At 38.2% G+C, this 19,338-nt stretch overlaps 1 protein-coding gene across 1 annotated transcript in view; it reads left to right on the forward strand.

The window, feature by feature from the left end:
• The window catches only part of CISD1 (CDGSH iron sulfur domain 1), a 32,246-nt gene that overhangs the window by 2,887 nt on the left and 10,021 nt on the right, over positions 1–19,338 (forward strand). The window contains exon 2 of the mRNA XM_007958848.2: positions 6,671–6,876. Coding sequence (XP_007957039.1) covers positions 6,671–6,876 — 206 coding nt within the window. The remainder of the gene's footprint in view (positions 1–6,670; positions 6,877–19,338) is intronic.

Below are 19,338 nucleotides of genomic sequence, written 5' to 3' on the forward strand. Positions count from 1 at the left end.
TGGTCAGTAAGATGGCTCTGGATTCCACTTTGGAGGATGATACTATTAGTTTATTATGAGTTCTGACTTTAACCCTTTCAAGACCCAGTTACTTTCCACTTTGAATTTTTTGTTGAAACCATGTGCTTTCAGTCATGGAAGGCATTGTGAATGAAAAGGCAAAAATTTTTTGAGATAATACGGATTTTTATAAGTTAGTGGGACGTATATGTCCCAAGGAGACTCTGGTGCTAGTGTTGATGAGATGAAGCCCATATCTACAGTTTCCAGTAGTTATAGAGGCACTTACCAAATGGCAGCCTGCACTAAAAGTGGAATAGAACCTTTTCACTAAACCACAGAGGCAGAAAGTGTAGCTCGGCACTTTGTGCCCTACAGGCCACAAAAGGATTAAAATATCTTCACTACCACAGAGTTCCCAACTTCTGTGACCCCTTCTCATGCTCAGCAGATGACCTTTAGGAAACTTCTGAAAAGTCCTGCTCCTTGATACATCCAAATCTCATTGAATCGTCTTTTATCTTTAATTCCTTCCCTTCTGTTTGCCAGAGAGAGATCAACTCTGGAACCATTCTCTCCCCATATCCTCCAGATACCACTGTCTTCTGTTTCCTTAAGCCCTTGTCTCCCAGTGATACCTATTGTTCTTAAATTATCAGCCCCTGGATCACAACAGTTTTCTTCTTTTCAGCCTGAAGTCTTTCATATTCACCTTCATCTTAAAAAAAAAAAAAAAAAACTAAGCCAGATATTTTTAAAGGCAGCCCTTAACCTTCCTTTCCCTCAAATCACTTATTTTTACTTTGCTTCACCCTCAAGTTACATAATAAGGGTCAGTTTGTCCACCGTGTTGCTTATTGTCAGTTTGTCCACCGTGTTGCTTATTGTTATGTGCCGTCAAGTTGGACCTGACTCATAGTGACCCCTCCTTGGGTTGCCGAGGAAATATCACTACGGAAGTCGATTGTCCAACCTTCCTTCTGTGGAGTGGCTGGTGGGTTTGCAGTCAAGTGCCTTAGGCACTGTGCTACCAGAGCTCATCCTAAATCCTGTCTGCTCCAAACCATGTAACCAAAACTACATTTCATAAATTCTTATTCTCTTTTATATCCTTGTGTCTTTAATTGAAACTACTTGATAATTTTCCAATTCATTTTACCTCATTTCAACATATGAAAATATTCTTTAGGATCTGTAAATTCTTGAGACTTTTTTTTTTTATCTAAAGAATGTGTAATTCATACTAAGAATAAAGAAGGTAGCTCTTCTAGGTTATAAAAAGTAAATGAATAATGAAAGGAATTTGGGGTTATATGTAGATAAAACAAAACTGGCCATGAGTTAATACTGATTGGAGGTAGGTGATGGGGGGGGAAGGTTAATTATACTATTCCCTCTACATTTGTATGTGTCTGAAATGTGCCCCCCCCCCAAAAAAAAAAAAGTTTTTAAAATTCTCAGAGGAAGTATTTAACTTCCACACTTTGATACAGTAGGTTAAGATTTAAGATGAGGCCAAAGGTATTTTTAAGTAAGTTGATATAAGAAACAATGTGATTGTAGGACAATTGGAATTGCAGATTTAAATTACTACCATTATTATTTTTACTTAACTAGCAATGAACACCACTTACAGACCAGGTCTTACAGAAAAGCGTAACCAGATACAGGCTACCAATCTATGAGAGACCCAAGGGTTTAAACTTAGGTGATTCTTACCCAGTTGACCCCTGCTGATAATTTGCATTCATTTCCATCTCAGATACAAAGTTTAACAAAATCTTGTTAAACTTTAGATTCTGATTCAGTGTATCTGAGGTGGAAATGAATGCAAATTATCAGCAGGGGGTCAAACAGGAATGAGCAGGTTTGGAGCCCTGGTTTAAACACAGCTCCCCTCCCCCTCCTCTGAGAGGAACATTCTGATTCTGTGGCAGTTGACAGTCAGCTTTTGGCTGACAAGGGTCTAAAGGAAAAGAAGCAGGTGAGATTTCTGTCTCTATTAGTAAAAGCAAAATAAGTAAAGAAAAGCCAAGGAATGGATTATAAACAAGGGTGTGGAGTTTGGGAAGAGATTATGTGTTCTCAATCTCTGACTAATTTTAAGAGAGAAAACAAAAAATTACTAGTATATACTAAAGGAGCTCTGGTGGCGTAGTGCCCAAGGCACTTGACTGCTAACCAGAAGGCTGGTGGTTCAAACCCACCAGCCACTCCTTGGAAGTAAGATGGGGCAATCTACTTCCCAACTAATGTTGTTGTTATGTGCCATTGAGTCGGCCTCGACTCATAGCGACCCCTCCTTGGGTTGCCGAGGTAGTATCACTACGGAAGTAGATTGCCCAACCTGCCTTCCGAGGAGTGGCTGGTGGGGTTTGAACCGCCAGCCTTCTGGTTAGCAGTCAGGTGCCTTAGGCACTATGCTACCAGAGCTCCTGCCTCAGAAACCCAAGGAGGGGTCGGTATGAGTCGAATCCGACTGGACAGCGTCTAACAACAACAACAGTATATACTAAGGAACTGTAGTGGTGCAGTGCCTAAGGCATTTGACTGCTAACCAGAAGGTTGGTGGTTCAAACACACCAGCTGCTCAGCAGAAGGAAGATGAGGAAATTTATTTCTGTAAGAATTTATCAAAATTGACTTGATGGCAGGGGTTTGCTTTTAGTATATATGAATATACTAGTTTATGTAAAGTATATACTTGCCAAAGGGAAAGTCAGATGGAGAGTTATTTAGAAATACTATCTTTCCTTGTATTTTCATTCTTTATATTGGCTTATCTTTAATGGTATTTGTGTTACATGGAAAGCATTGTTAAACAAGGTGGGGTGGAGTTTTGACCTACTTAGAGGATTACCAGTTCCTGAGAGATGTCCATAGAAAAGGAAAGAGTAATAAACCAGAAGAGGCAGAAATAATGCTCAGGATTTTCCTAGACCTCAGTTCTGAAAGAATGCCTGAAAGGGGACAAGTGAAATAATCTTGACAAATTGGGACTAGGTAAAGTCCCTTGTTGCCTCTGAGACTGTGTTGTCCATTTTTAATAGGCATATATCCTATTCAGTTGGACTAAATGTTGATTAGGCTTTGTTATTTTTGTTTACTATCTGTTTTTCAACTCTTTCTCTAATTGTTGACTTATAAGCCCATCATCTTTGTGTCTATCTCCAATTAGCTTTCTTTTCCTTTTTTTCCCTGAAGTTGCCACTGACATCTAAAGCTTTTTGCCAGAAAAGGCTGATTCAAGCTGCAGTAATGAAATGATAAACTAACAACAATTATCTTGCTTCTGGGAACGCTTATATTTGTCCCTAATGAGATTAGAGAGTTACAGTTTGGGAAGAAAAATAATTCCTAAGAATTTATCTAGCTCTGTGATTTTAGAAGGGGAAAAAAAAAAAACTCAGTTCAAGCAAATAACAAAGCTATTTTTCTAGCACACATAAGGTACTGTGGCATTTGTATAGGATTATAAGTAAACCTTTTTATGGGGGCAGGGTTACAGCGCATGTTTTGATATGCCCATAGTACAGACGCAGTTGGATAATAACTAGAGTTGATTCTCACTTTTTAAATGATGGCTTAGCAGTTACCTATTTTCCATATCAGTTATTCTGTTTTTTGTTTGTTTGTTTGTTTGTTCACTATCAAAACATCAGAAGGAGGTAGAAGCTTTAAAAAAAAATAGCTACTATATGTATTCAGTTAGTGATGTTGTTGTTGTTGTTATGTGCCGTCGAGTCGGCCCCGACTCATAGCGACCCCTCCTTGGGTTTCCGAGGCAGTATCACTACGGAAGTAGATTGCCCAACCTTCCTTCTGAGGAGTGGCTGGTGGATTTGAACCGCCAGCCTTCTGATTAGCAGTCAAGTGCCTTGTTGTTGTGTTATGTGCCATCAAGTCAGACCTGACTCATAGCTACCCCTCCTTGGGTTTCCAAGGCAGTATCACTACGGAAGTAGATTGCCCCATCTTCCTTCCGAGGAGTGGCTAGTGGATTTGAACCACCAGCCTTCTGGTTAGCAGTGAAGTGCCTTAGGCACTACGTAATAGGAGAAATGAAAATAAAAGAAGATTATTTTAATGGGTAGGAGAAATTCTTTTGATCTGTCATGAGTTTCAGATAGAAATTCCAATAGTATTCTCTTTTTCTATCAGGACACAATCCTAGCCAAATGTAGTTGTTCTTTGGGTCTCAAGACTTTTTGCCATATGTAGGCACCTTTAAGGAATCCCTGGGTTATTCAAACTGTTAAAGTGCTTGACTACTAACTGAAAGATTAGAGGTTTGAGTCCACCCAAAGCCACCTTGGAATAAAGGTCTGATGACATACTTCAGAAAAATCAGCCATTGAAAACTCTATGAAGCACAGTTCTACTCTGACACACACACAGGGTTGCCACAAATCCAAGTCTTGCCTTCAGGAAACTAGGTAGACAACATCAAAACAAATACACTAGGGAGCTCTGGTAGCATAGTGGCTAAGACACTTGCCTGCTAACCAGACGGCTGGTGGTTCAAACCCACCAGCCACTCCTTGGAAGGAAGGTTGGGCAATCCTACTTCCGTAGTGATACTGCCTCGGAAACCCAAGGAGGGGTCACTATGAGTCAGGGCTGACTTGAGGGCACATAACAACAACAACAGAGAGTACTTCACAGTTCACCTACAAATGGAGAGTCATTAAATGTAATAGATTTAAAGAGTTGTGTCACCTTAGTCTCTTAGTTTCCCTTTTTAAGTTTTTACTAAAGATAACATTTAGCAAAGATATTATGCAAAGCAGCTTTAAAAGCCCATTTTGTGATAGCTACATTAACTACTCAAAAGGAGCTTCCATTAGCTGATATGTGGATTTCTGTAACTCCTGTTACAGGTAATATTTCCTCAAGGGACTTCCATGGTGAATAATGCATCAAAAAGGAGATTATGAATCAAGCTAGAAGTAGTACACACTTGGCAGCCCTGCTTGGATTCACCACAGGGTAGTACCATGAAGCGGTATTAAAATTCAAGACAACTTCTGTACAAAACGTGTAGTTAAAAACATCCTCTCATTGAGGCCAAGGATTGAAGTTGTCAAATGACTTATTAACTTGTTTTCTCAGTCTTGTAGCACCTGGGAGGACACAATGTTTATTTTAGGGGATTATAACAAGGTAGAATGGAAATGTGGGAAGGAAAACAACCTAAATTCTAAATTGCTTTGTAGAGAAAAAATACTGCTGATAATAGAATTTAAGAACATGCTGATTAGAAACATTTGATAAAAACTAAATTATTAAATAAGCTATAAGAACAAGATAAAAGGAACCAAATATGAGATTGGGTGTTCCTTTCCATTAGTGTTATAAGATTGAGCTCCAATTTTATGTAAGGCACGATTAGGTATTTTGATTCATCACATTAGGGAAATAAGAAATTTGAATCAATGATGCAAATAAGCCATACAGTTAATTATTCATTATGTGTATGTTTATATTTGGCTTAGAATGTGTTTTTTGTACTTAACTCTCTAGGGCTTTATTTGATAGTCTGGGAACCTATATCAAACACTGTGAAGATTTGACTCAGGAAGTACTGGGAAGCTAGCAGTCCAGTGTGTTTATCCTGACCCCTGTTCAACTTCTTCCTGCAGCCCCTTCCATGCTGGGAATAGACAACTCTCCTCTGAGACTGAGGCAAACCAGACTATGCCGAACTTTCTTCTCTCCATCATTCCTTGGAGCTGGGGTAGTTGTTAAGTGTTTGGGTTTCTGAGGACTCCTTAAAAAAGCTACCCGAAAAGACTAACTAGATGGCCTGTTACTCAAGCAAGTAATTAAATAGCATAATGTCATTAAATTTCAAATAGCACAGAGAATTCACATAATCACCCACTGGTGGATAATAGAAATTTAGAACTTATTAAAGGAAAATTTTGACTGTAATTCTTTTAGCCATGTTTTCTACAAAATATGGAATTAGTACATTCTGATTTTTGTTTTAATGATGAGAAAGCACTTTGAAAATTAAAAAAAAACACACACTTTTCAATGACTTTGAAACCCAGAATCCTGCTTGATAAATTTCTTTGAATGTGGCTATTAAGGGTGGTTTTGTTTTATTCTTCATAGTTTTTTGTTCTGATACCAATTCTGTTTGTAGTTATGCTGTATACAGTAGTTGCAACTGAGTTTTAGTAAATCAAATTATTTTAAAATCACTTAGGGACCTTGCTATTTAAATGAATTGATGAGTCATTAATATATTGCCTTCTGATGTTTTGTTTTGTTTATAATCTGAATTTTTATGTTTCAGGGTATTTTTTCTTTTTCTTTTTTTAAAAGCAGTGAATACCTGCAGGGTCACACGTTATTTTAAATCTGTTTATGAGCAATTTTAAAAGATTAATGAGCTTTGTTTTTCCTCTTCATCTTTAGAATAATTTTTAAGTTTCCCTCTTCTATCTCAATAGACAGTTGCCTCAGTAAGGACTGGGGAAGATCCTAACAAAGGACAAATACCAGTGTATTCTGGTCACTTTGTTAACCTTTGTCTGTTGTAAAACCTTTGACTATTAGGAAACTTAATATTCCAAAACTGAAATTTCCTGAACATTCATGTTAGATTATTAGTGTGTACTTTGGTTTTGATTACGATTCCTCTTTTTCTTCCCTGCTGTAGTTGAATGGATCGCAGCGGTGACCATTGCTGCTGGGACAGCTGCAATTGGTTATCTAGCTTACAAGAGGTTTTATGTTAAAGATCATCGCCACAAATCTATGGTAAACCTTCATATCCAGAAAGACAACCCCAAGGTAGTACATGCTTTTGACATGGAGGATTTGGGAGATAAAGCTGTCTACTGCCGTTGCTGGAGATCCAAAAAGGTGAGGAAAATCAGTCTCTTACAACAGTACGTTTAATGTAACATTTCTTTTTAAACTATTCTACAAAACTTATATCAGAAACTCTCCCTTTTAAAAAAGAAAACCAAAAATTCTTTTCTGTTTTCAAGATCCCTCTGCAGTAAAATTACATCATGTTCTCATTGAGTTTTGGTAAATTTCACTGTATTCTTGATCAAAGAAGAGCGAAAAATCCCTTCATTTACTCTTAGGATTTCCTCCAAAAAATGGATATTAGCTTCCACTGTCCTAGGAAAGGGAATCTACAGCCCATACAAAAAAGAGAAACAAAGGAAGTAAATTCTTTTTTTTAAGCTTTCAAGGTCCTGGGTTCTAGGACAAGTCTTAGAAATTTCAACAGAAACATTTAAAAAAAAAAAAAAAATTACCCTGGAAAATTTCTTATCTGATAAATATATTTACCCTGTATTCTTAAGCCTTTCTTTAGGTTGTAGCTCCTATTGTTAAGTATCTTAGAATATAAAATAAAAAAAACTCTTACTTCTCTTGTGAGAATTGCATTTCATCAAGTTCCCTTTGGAAGCTTTATCTGTGATAACTGTAGCTTTTAATAATGATGACAGCTAGTGTTAAAAATGATTAATACTCTCCTTAGCTTATATTGAAGGAGTTCATATACTAAATGGCTTAAGAATGTCTGATTTATTGTGAGAAATAGGTAGAAATACTACATGTACTGCCACTGTTAGCATTCAACTAAAATAGATTTCACTAACGATAACACTAAGAGGCCCAAGAAAATACACAATAAAAAATGATGTATCTGTGTCTGAAAGCACATTATATTGAGAACCTCCTCTCACAGTGCAGAGCTGTTATCCTAAAATATGGATGAAGCCCCATACTAAGTACTAGAAAGCATATTCTACAGTGCCCTCCCTCTGATATCATTGATATTGTACAGTCTAGTGGTACAGTGCTCAGATTATGTCTTGTATCTGAAACTGCTTGATGAACATACAGAGCCAAGAATTAATAGGCTGTTACAAGTTATATCTTAAGAGCACTATTCCTTTTGAATGTGGGATTGTTAATAAGTGCTGGTAGAGTGCTAGAAAATAATCTTTCAGAAATATTCTGTAGAGACATATGCACCCCCATGTTCATTGCAGCACTATTTATAATAGCCAAAAGATGGAAACAACCTAGGTGTCCATCAACTGAGGAATAGATAACCAAACTATGGTACATACACACAGTGGAATACTATGCAACCCTAAAGAATAATGTAGAATCTGCAAAACACTGCATAACATGGATGAACTTGGAGGACATTATGCTGACTGAAATATGTCAATCACAAAAGGACAAATATTGTATTAGTTCATTATTGTAACAGTCAAGGAAATACTTATATATGGAAGGACATTTTCTTTGTTGGTTACCAAGGGTGGGAGGGAAGGGGAGGGGAAAAAAAAAAAAAGAAATATTCTGTAGACTAGACTGGTTTGTTTTAAAAAAGGTATACCTATAGTAGACTCTGGGAGCTCTGGCAGCACAGTGTCTAAGGCACTTGACTGCTAACCAGAAAGCTGGCAGTTCAAACCCACCAGCCACTCCTCAGAAGGAAGGTTGGGCAATCTACTTCCGTAGTGATACTGCCTCAGGAACCCAAGGAGGGGTTACTATGAGTCAGGTCCAACTCAACAGTACAACAACATAGTAGACTCTGGGAGCTCTGGTGGCGTAGTGCCTAAGGCATTTGACTGCTAACCAGAAGGGTGCTGGTTCAAACCAACCAGCCACTCCTCAGAAGGAAGATTTGGCAATCTACTTCTGTAGTGATACCGCCTCAGAAACCAAGGGAGGGGTCGCTATGAGTCAGATCCAACTCCACGGCCATGAGTTTGGTTTTTGGTTTTTATAGTAGTTTCTAATCTCTTGTTGTTGTTCTCCAAAACATGAAAAGTAATGTAAGTGAACTTCTAAATCAGTGTTGTAATAGTTTTTTGATCAGTGGTATAGATGTTAGTTTATTTAGTGTCTACTACATGTAACTGCAAGAAGCTCTGGTGGTGCAATGGTTAGAGCATTGGGCTGCTAACCAAAAGGTCGGTGGTTCAAACCCATGAGCTGATCCATGGGAGACAGAAGAGATAGTCTGATTGCATAAAGATTTACAGCCTTGGTAATCTTTTAAGGTAGTTGTACTGTGTCCTGTAGGGTCACTATTAGTTGGAGTCAACTGGATGGCAATGGGTTTGGTTTGGTTATATGTAACTGCATGAGAAAAGTTAAATAGTAAAACAGCAGGTATTACAGATGATCATAGTAAATATATTTCTCACAAGTGGTATAAATAGGATAAAAGGAAGAGCTTACATCATGAGCTAGAATTTTCTGGGAAAGCATAGTGATATACATGGGCGTTAAATTACCTCTGGAAAAACTGGTGGCATTTGAATAAAATAGCAAGTATTGGGAACTCTTTTTCAAAATCTCCTAGAAATGACTCCTACGATCAAATATAGGATTACTAATAAAGAATCTAATCTGATTCTTGCAGTCCCACCCTACTGCCAAAGTCCAAATTGAGGAAGTTCTTGAATGCCAGTATAAGGAATTTATACCTCTAAATGTGGAGGACCTTGTTGGCAGGAGTTTTGGACATAAACTTACAATACCTAAAGTAGCATACTTCTACTAGGGTGCCAGTTGTGGGGATGGAGAAAAATGAACAGATATAAAAAACATTTTGAGAGAATGATCAGCTAAAGGTGATGTGGAACACAGGAGAGAAGCTAAAGATCTTTGAAGAGTCTAAGCATTCAGGATTAGAAGAAGAACTATTAACAGAAATAAGGAATTCAGGGTGAAGAGTTGATTTTTCAGGAGAATGATAAGGAATTCAGTTTTAAAGAGTGAATTTGAGATGACAGTTGAATGGAAATATACAGCAGACTATCTGAAATGTGAGACTAAAATTGAGACATCAGGGTTGCAGATAGAGATCAACAAAATTGATGAGTCAAGCTTAGGAATGCAAGGGATCCTTTATATAGATAAAAACTGAAAACAAAATATGAAGTCTTAGAGAGTTTTCTGCATTTTGGAAAGAGGAACAAGAGCCAGTAAAGGGGATGGAAAGAGCTGGAGGGGTTAGAGGAACACTAAGAATATCATGAGTTCACAATAGACAAAGGAAAAGTTCAAAGAAGATTTGGTAAGAAACATCACCTACACAAAGATAAACAGGTAAATAAACTGTTACAGTAAGGCTGTTGATTAAGCAATTAGGAAATAATTGACTTTTTTTTTTCCAAATTTGGGTGAAAGTTTACAGAGAAAATTCATTTTCCATACAGTACTTCATACATATTTTGTTTCATGACATTGATTATAATCCCCATAATATAACAGCTCTCTTCCCACTTCCTTCCGGTAGTTAGTTACCTCTTTCCTGTGTCCTTCTTTCCTATGCATTCCTGCCCTCTGAGCTATCTCCCTGTGTAAATACTGTCCTTCTGATCTCCCATGATTGATTGATCTAGGAGTGTACCTCCCTGGTGTAAGTGTTCATCCTATATGCCTGTCTATTGTTTGGCTGAAATCCACAGGAATGAATTCAATTCCAGGCCCCAAGGGTGACTAGGGGCCATAGTCTTAGGGATTTCACCAGTCTCTACCAACCAGTAAACCTGGTCTTTTTTATGATTTTGAGTTTTATTCCACATTTTTCTCCCACTCTATCTAGGATCTCCTGCACTGATCCCTTTAGTAGGCAGTGGACTTTTAATGCATAATAAGTGGTATCATTTCAACAGAATAGTTAGAATAGAGTCTGCATCCAAGAATGTCAAAGTGTGAATAGTAAAGAAATTTCAGGACTCAGAGCATATGTGAAAATTTCAGTAAATGTGGCACTGAATGAAGGGGAAAATTATAAGCTTGAGTGAATTCTAAAGTTGACTGAAGTCAAGTAAAGGATATTTGCTTTGGTTGGCTTTTTCTGGAGGTAAAGGACCCATAAAGCAAATACAGGCATGGAATAAGAACTCAGACTTCATAGGAAGGAGTACAAATGGACACAAGCTACTGGTTTAAATGGTTGTTGTTGTTGTTGTTGTTGTTGTTATTTGCCGTCGAGTCGGCCCCGACTCATAGCGACCCCTCCTTGGGTTTTCGAGGCAGTATCCCTACGGAAGTAGGATTGCCCAACCTTCCTTCTGAGGAGTGGCTGGTGGGTTGAACCGCCAGCCTTCTGGTTAGCAGTCAAGTGCCTTAGGCACTATGCTACCAGAGCTCCTAAATGGTTATCAGACTTCATAATTCAACAAAATATGCTAGGATTATTCTTTGTTTATATAATTTGTATTTAGAGTTTCCAGATGGTTATATTATGGATTGCCAGTTCCCACAGGCCAACTTTAAGAGAAGGAATGCCAGACTTCAGTCCATTTTAGTTTCAATTTTATGTTGGGGGGCACTGATCTTTTATAGCATTTGGTGATCCTCTTTGCACTTAAGATTTCTCAGTTCTGATTTTCACAGAAAATTTCCTGCATAAATCAGTTTAGAGTTCACTCTGAGGAGTCCTGGGTAACACATATGGTTAAGCACTTGATTGCTGTACTAGCCGATTGGCTGGTGGTTTGAACCAGACCAGCCTGGCAATCTGCTTTTAAAAAGTCACAAAGTTGACAGCCCTACAGAATAGCTCTACACTGCACACGTGGTCACACTGAATAGAAATTGATTCTGTAGCAACTAACAACAACACAGATGCCAGAGTTCACTTTGAATATTATTCAAGTTAAGGGAGGTGCTTATTCTTCAGACAACTTTGGAAACTCCCTTCATTCCTGAGGTTCCTAGGGTGCCAAGTCTCACACTTACATGCCAATTCGTAGGAGCTCTGGTGGCGTAGTGCCTAAGGCATTTTGACTGCTGACCAGAAGGCTAGCGGTTCAGACCCACCAGCCACTCCTCGGAAGGAAGATTGGGCAACCTACTTCCATAGAGATACTGTCTCAGGAACCCAAGGAGAGGTCGCTATGAGTCGAATCAACTCGATATCAAACTACTTTGGAAACTCCCTTCATTCCTGAGGTTCCTAAAATGCCAAGTTGCATACTTACATTGCAATTCATTGGGGGTTGTGATTAATTAGATGACTACATTGAGTTTATATTCAATTCCTTTTCCTGCAGACGTACCAGTTGTTTTATTATATAACAAAATTTAAACATTTTTTCACCAATCTGAAATACAATGTTACATGTGGTATAACCTTTAATTCTAATTCATTCTGAGACTTTTTTGAGGTTTCCCAAACTTAATAAATCAGAAGCTCTTTACTGATATGCAGAAATTACATTTTTTTACAAACCCCATTCCTCTTCTCCTGAATTCAGCTGTTTCAGAGATTCTGGCCTATTTTATAGTATTTCACAAAAATGCTATCGATATTTGAGGAGAGAAAGAAAGGAACTAATAGAGAAGAAATGATTAAGAGAGTGGTGTCTTAAAAGACTAAAAAAAAAGAAAAAACAAACAAACCCACTGCCTTAGAGTTGATTCCAACTCACAGTGAGCCTGTAAGACCAAGTAGAACTCCCCCACAGGGTTTCCAAGGCTGTAAATCATTACAGAAGCAGTCCTAAGGAAGAGTAGATGGGTTTGAACCACTGGCCTTTTGCTTAGTGGCCAGCCACGTAAGCACTGTGCCACCAAGGCTCCTATCTTAAAAAAGGGTGAAAGGAGGGGCATTGGCAATCGATGTCATGAACAAAATATGTATGAACTGTTGAATGGAAAACCAATTTGCTCTGTAAACTTTCACCCAAGTCACAATAAAAAGTTAAAAGCAAATAAACATAGAAAACAAGGCAGGAAAAGAGAATTAAGAGCACAGGCATAGTCTTACTGGTTACAGATGAGAGAACTTTCATGTAAAAGGGAAGAATATATTACATAATCTTAATAGATTCCCATCCCCACTCACCCATTCCAGGTATATCATTTGCTGAGTTGTTTCATAGTCACCTAGGAGGCTAGAGAGAGTTTGATCAGAGACTGCAGAAGTATGCAGACCAGAATATCAACAAGAAATAGAGGAAAACTTGTCAGTTCACATCAGTTGACATGTTATTTGGTTTCTTGTTGTTGTTGTTTTGACTTGTTTGGAGTGGGGTGGGATGGGGAGAGGTGGTGTGTATATTAGCTATAAAAAGTCCTCATTCTGTTAACTAATTGGTAGTGGTTTCTCTATTTCTTTATAGAAACAATATTCTGAATGTTGACTCCATTCCTTGGCCAATCTGCAAAAAGTCAGTTTTGTAAATCCTTAATTTCTCTTTACTATCTTCCCATTACAGCTACAATCTTCTGTTTTATTAAAATAAGTACCCAAGAATGGTACAGAATGTCATATTGTTCTCTAAGGTAGTCTCAAAGATCTTACAACTTTTGTTTTCCTTCTCAACCAAAGCATTCTTCTCATAGCATTTTATGGTAGTGAGCCAACTTCCTTAGGAAATACAATCAAAATGCTGACCAAAAATAAAAAAGTTTCAAGGACGATAAATTCTGAGATAGATAGGTAAAGGAAGATAATGTATTTATTTTAATCTTGAATCACTCTGAAAACAGAACATGGCACCATTAAAAAGAAAGAACTCTTGTGTTTTTTATGAAGGACCCTGATAGTGTTGCTAACTTTACTAATGCAGGGCCAGAATATCTAGTGTTTTTTTCTCTTTTTGCCAACCTCTCCTCCTTACTCTTTCTTCTCTACTTTTAAACATTTGGGATTTGTAGCTTTCTAATTAGGTTAACAAACATAATCAGATAACTTTCTGGACGTATAGGAAATTCAGCCAATTTGATTCACAAACTGCAGTGTAGTAAATTACATGTATTGCTTTTCTAGCCCTAGTCTTTGTAACTCCCACTTTGCCATGAGCAACTGAGTACTTGATTGTTAAAGTTATCCACCTGGGATATTTCTACTGAAGCACCACCACAAAGTAGTCTTCTGTGAAGTTCACCCTCTCTCAAGTGGATAGAACTCTGATGTTGGGATTGGTTGGTTTGGGCCACTCTGCCAGGGGTGCCTCAAAGGAGCCCTCTTAGAGGCAGAAGGAGTCTCTCTGACTGCCGGCTGAGAGAGATGTGCTGCTGAGAGAGACACGCTGCTGAGAGATGTGCTTGCTGAAAGACATGCAGTTGCTGAGAGAGACATGCTGCTGAGAGAGAGAGAGATGTGTTACTGAGAGAGACAGCTGGTTAAGAGAGACTGTGTTCCTGAACTTGAATTGTAGCCTGTTGCTTCCCTAACAAACCCCATAATTTGTGAGTTCTGTGTGGCTACTGCAGCAAATCATCAAACCCAGCAGAGAGGTGGTGAGTGCCGCAGGAGGAACAGTTGGTGACAAGGTTAGTGAGAGGGTTAGAGGGTGCCAGCATGTTTGGCCTCATAAGAACAGGCCTTGGGCTGCTGATAGTGGTTCTGTCTTCCTCTTATGTAGTTAGAGGAGGTCAGAAGATGCCACCTCCTTGCCTCTTTAGCACAAACTTTCTACGTGATTTGTTAATAAAGAAACGCTGACATCTTAGGACAAATTTTAGAATCAACTGTGAACGAAACCTTTTTCAACAGCTATATGATCCTTTCAATTTTAAGTGGTGATACTACATAAACTGAATTAAGTATACTTATTATATTTTATAATTCCAGTTCTTTCCTTACAATTTTAAAAATTTCAGGATTTTAAATGAAAAGCTACTAAAATTCTCATGTTTTCATCACATTACTATTTAGTACAAAACAACTATAATTTTAAAATAGTATTTGAAAGTATATATTCACCACACAATTTCTCTTTCTGTATAGAAGGGTCAAAGTAAAACAAGCCATTTCCTAAAAAATAATTATCATTATATAAAATACCATTTGAACTTTAACGCCAAGTAATTACCACTCATTCACTTATACTATATTAAAAAGCATAAACTAATTTTAATAAGGGAGCTCTGGTAGCATAGTGCCTGAGGCACTTGACTGCTAACCAGAAGGCTGGCAGTTCAAACCCACCAGCCACTCCTCAGAAGGAACGTTGGGCAATCTACTTCCATAGTGATAGCACCTGAGAAACTAAAGGAGGGGTTGTTATGAGTCAGGTCCGACTCAACGGCACATAACAACAATTTTAATACATAGATTCCATTAACATGCACAATGTATTCTTAAGAAATTGCTAATTCTATCTTGAAATTATCCATTTTGGCCCTAGTTTGAAAAAACTTTCTTAAATCTTTTAACTGAAACTGAGAAACCACTAGTGAATAAATAGGAGAATACCTTGTCTTCACTAAAGTGTGGGAGATTATTCTGATTTAAGTAAATAATTTTGGGGGTTAAGTAATACAAAAGAACACTGTTAAAAGATAATCTGTGTCTCTGAACAAAATTATTTGTAAAAAATAATTTCCATTTTAAAGGTATAAAGGTTTTTACCCTTAAAAATTAGCATAAAAATTTATTAACAAATATCTAGGACCTTCTACTCACTTCTTTTAAAGGTAATTTATTTTTTTATTTTGAAGAACATACACAAAAAAAAAAAAAACCTCACTGCCATAGAGTCAGATCCGACTCACAGCAACCCTCCTTGGGTTTCTGAGGTGGTATAACTAGATTTTATAATTCCACTAGATACCACCTAGGTGGTAAAAAAAAAAAAAAAAAACTCACACTCACTGCCATCAAGCCGGATCCAACTCACAGCAACCCCTCCGTGGGTTTCCAAGGGGGTATCACTAGATATCCACTAGGTGGAAGTAGATTGCCCAATCTTCCTTCTGAGGAGTGGCTGGTGGGTTTGAACCACTAGCCTTCTGGTTAACAGTCAAATGCCTTAGGCACTACACCACCATTTGTTGTTGTTGTTATGTGCCGTCGAGTCGGCCCCGACTCATAGCGACCCCTCCTTGGGTTTCCAAGGCAGTATCACTACAGAAGTAGGATTGCCCAACCTTCCTTCCGAGGAGTGGCTGGTGGGTTTGAACCGCCAGCCGTCTGGTTAGCAGGCAAGTGTCTTAGCCTCTATGCTACCAGAGCTCCTCTACGCCACCATAAACAAGCTAAAAATATATTCTCATTTTAGAAGTATGGCTTTGGGTTTTAATATTTTATAATTTCTTTCTTTCTGTTGTTGTTGTTGGGTGCTGTTGAGTTTTCTCCGTCATAGCAACCCTATGTACAACAGAATGAAACACTGCCCGGTCCTGTGCTGGTCTCACAATCCCTGCTATACCTGAGCCCATCATTACAGCCACTGTGTCAATCCATCTTGTTGAAGACCTTCCCCTTTTCATTGACACTCCACTTTACCATGTATGACACACTTCTCCAGAGGATGGTCCCTTCTGACAGCATGACCAAAGTAGGTAAGAGTAAGTCTGGCCATTCTTGCTTCCACAGAGCATCCCGGCTGCACTTCCTCCAGGACAGATCTGTTAGTTCTTTTGGCAGTCTATGGTATTCTTCACCAACACCACAGCTCAAAGCATCAACTCTTCTTCAGTCTTCCTTATTTTTGTCCACCTCTCACATGCGTATGAGGCAGTTGAAAATACCACGGCTTAGGTTAGGCATACCTTAGTCTTCAAGGAGACATCTTTGCACTTCGGCAGTTTAAAGAGGTCTTTTGCAGCAGATTTCCCCAGTGCAATATGTCGTCTGATGTCTTGACTGCTGCTTCCATTGGTATAGATTGTGAATCCAAGTAATATGAAATCTTTGACAACTTCAATCTTTTCTCCATTTATCGTGATGCTACTTATTGGTCCAGTTGTGAGGATTTTTGTTTTCTTTATGTTGAGGTGTAATCCATACTGCAGACTGTAGGCTTTAATCTTCATCAGTAAGTGCATCGAGTTATCCTCACTTTCAGCAAGCAAAGTTGTGTCCTCTGCATATCGCAGTTTGTTAATGAGTCATCCTCCAATCTTGATGCGACGCTTTTCTTCATATAATCCAATTTCTCGGATTATTTGCTCAGCATACAGATTGAGTAAGTATGGTGAAAGGATACTACCCTGACGCACTCCTTTCTTGATTTTAAACCATGCAGTATCCCCTTGTTCTATTTGAATGACAGCCTCTGGTCTGTGGTTCTTCACGAGTACAGTGAAGTGTTCTGGAATTCCCATTCTTCTCAATGTTATCCATGATTTGTTATGATCCACATAATCAAATACTTTTGCATAGTTAATAAAACACAAGTAAATATCTTTCTGGGGTATTCTTTGCTTCCAGCCAAGATCTGTCTAACATTAGCAGTGATTCCCCTCATCTCACGTCCTCTTCTGAATCCAGCTTGCAGTTCTGGAAGTTCTCTGTCAATATACTGCTGCATCCGTTTTTTAATTGTCTTCAGTAAGATTTTACTTCCGTGTGATACTAATGATATTGTTTGGTAATTTCCGCATTCTGTGGGATCACCTTTCTTTGGAATCGGTACAAATATGGATCTCTTCCAGTCATTTGGCCAGGTAGCTGTCTTCCAAATTTCTTGGCATAAACGAATGAGTGTCACCAGCACAGCATCTATTTATTGAAACACATTAGTGGGTATTCTGTCAATTCCTTGTTTTTCGCCAATTCCTTTAGTGCAGCTTCGACTTCTTCCTTCAATACCATTGGTTCTTGATCATATGCCACCTCCTGAAATGGGTGAACATCAATTCTTTTTGGTACAGTGACTCTTCCATCTTCTTTCTATATCTCTTTATAGATTTCACTCTTTTCTTGATTCTATATATATGGAAGAAAGTAATTTAAGAAAATATATTTTAATATCTTCACCATGAGATTAAAAAAGAAATAATAATTAACATGCCTTTGCAGTAATTATTTGAGGCTTTTTATTTAGAAATATTTCATTTTTTAGAAACATTTTGTAACCTATGTGGCATAGTCAACAGTGAAGTGTTTTACATGTGCTATTTATAAAAGTGGACTTTTTTACAGTGTAAACTTATTCTCACTATAAAATCATGGGTGTGTTTGTTAAACATATGTCACTTAGAAATGCTGTTGTTGCTGAGGGATACTTTTTGGTTGGTTTTTACAGCCTCTTTCCTCATCTTAGGAGCTCTGGTGGCTCAGTGTCTAAGGCATTTGACTGCTAACCAGAAGGCTGGCTGTTCAAATCCACCAGCTAATCCATGGAAGGAAGACGCGGTAAACTACTTCCATAAAGATTTACCACCTCCAAAACCCAGTGGGGGTTGCTGTGAGTCAGAATCAATTCAGTGGCAGTGGGTTTGGGTCCCCACCCCATCTGAGCTAAGAAAAAAACTGGAAGCTTATGCTCCTTTTTTGGTGCAGGGACTTGTTCTTAATATTATATACTGTGTAAACAAAAAATAATGTAAGCTTTACATACGTTACATTTTTATAGCCTGTACTGGTGGTGGTGGTGGTGGTTATGTGCCACCGAGTCAGACCCAACTCATAGCAATGCCTCCTTGGGTTTCTGAGGCGGTGTCTACTGGTGGAGTAGTACCTAAGGCATTTGACTGCTAACCAGAAGGCTGGCAGTTCAAACCCACCAGCCCCTCCCCGGAAGTAAGGTTGGGCAATCTACTTCTGTAGTGATACTGCCTCAGAAACCCAAGGAGGGTTCATCGTGAGTCGGCCCTGACTCCATGGCAGTGTGTTGAGTTGCGTTACACTGCACTGGCTGGGAATTTGACTATTATTTGGGAGCTCGGGTGGCATAGTGCCTAAGGCATTTGACTACCAACCAGAAAGCTGGTGGTTCAAACCCACCAGCCACTCCTGGGAAGGAAGATTGGGCAATATACTTCCATAGTGATACTGCCTCAGAAACCCAAGGAAGGGTATCTGTGAGTTGGATCTGACTTGAAGGCAGTGAGTTTGGTTTTTTTGGACCCTAGTATAGAATTTATACCTGGAAATATAAGATAAGCTGATATGTTGAGTTTTTCTGTAATTTTTAACTAATTTGGTACCACTCTAAATTCCACATAACAACAACAACAACAACCAAATTTCATATACCTAGGAAAATTGAAGTTAGATTTCTTTATTATCAACCAAATAATATGTTTATCTTAGGATAGCAACTTTATTTTTTTAATAATATTTTATTATGTCTAAGATGGAAGTTTACACAGCAAGTTAGGTTCCCATTTAACAATTTCTATGTAAATTATTTAGTGATATTGCTCCCATTTTTCACAATATGTCATCATTTTCATGGTACCATTGCCAGTACTTTACCTTCCCTGCCCCCCTGTATTTTCATCTTTACATTAGAGTAATTTTTTATCGTTTTGTCTCATATAGATGACTTTTTTTTTTTTTTTTTTTTAGGATTTGGGTGAAGATTTACAGAGTAAATTCACTTTTCATACAGCAGTTCACATATACTTTGCTCATGTCATTGACCA

This window comes from Orycteropus afer, unplaced genomic scaffold, assembly GCF_000298275.1.
Source record: "Orycteropus afer afer isolate SDZICR_OR568_19922 unplaced genomic scaffold, OryAfe1.0 scaffold00016, whole genome shotgun sequence".
Classification (NCBI taxonomy): domain Eukaryota; kingdom Metazoa; phylum Chordata; class Mammalia; order Tubulidentata; family Orycteropodidae; genus Orycteropus; species Orycteropus afer.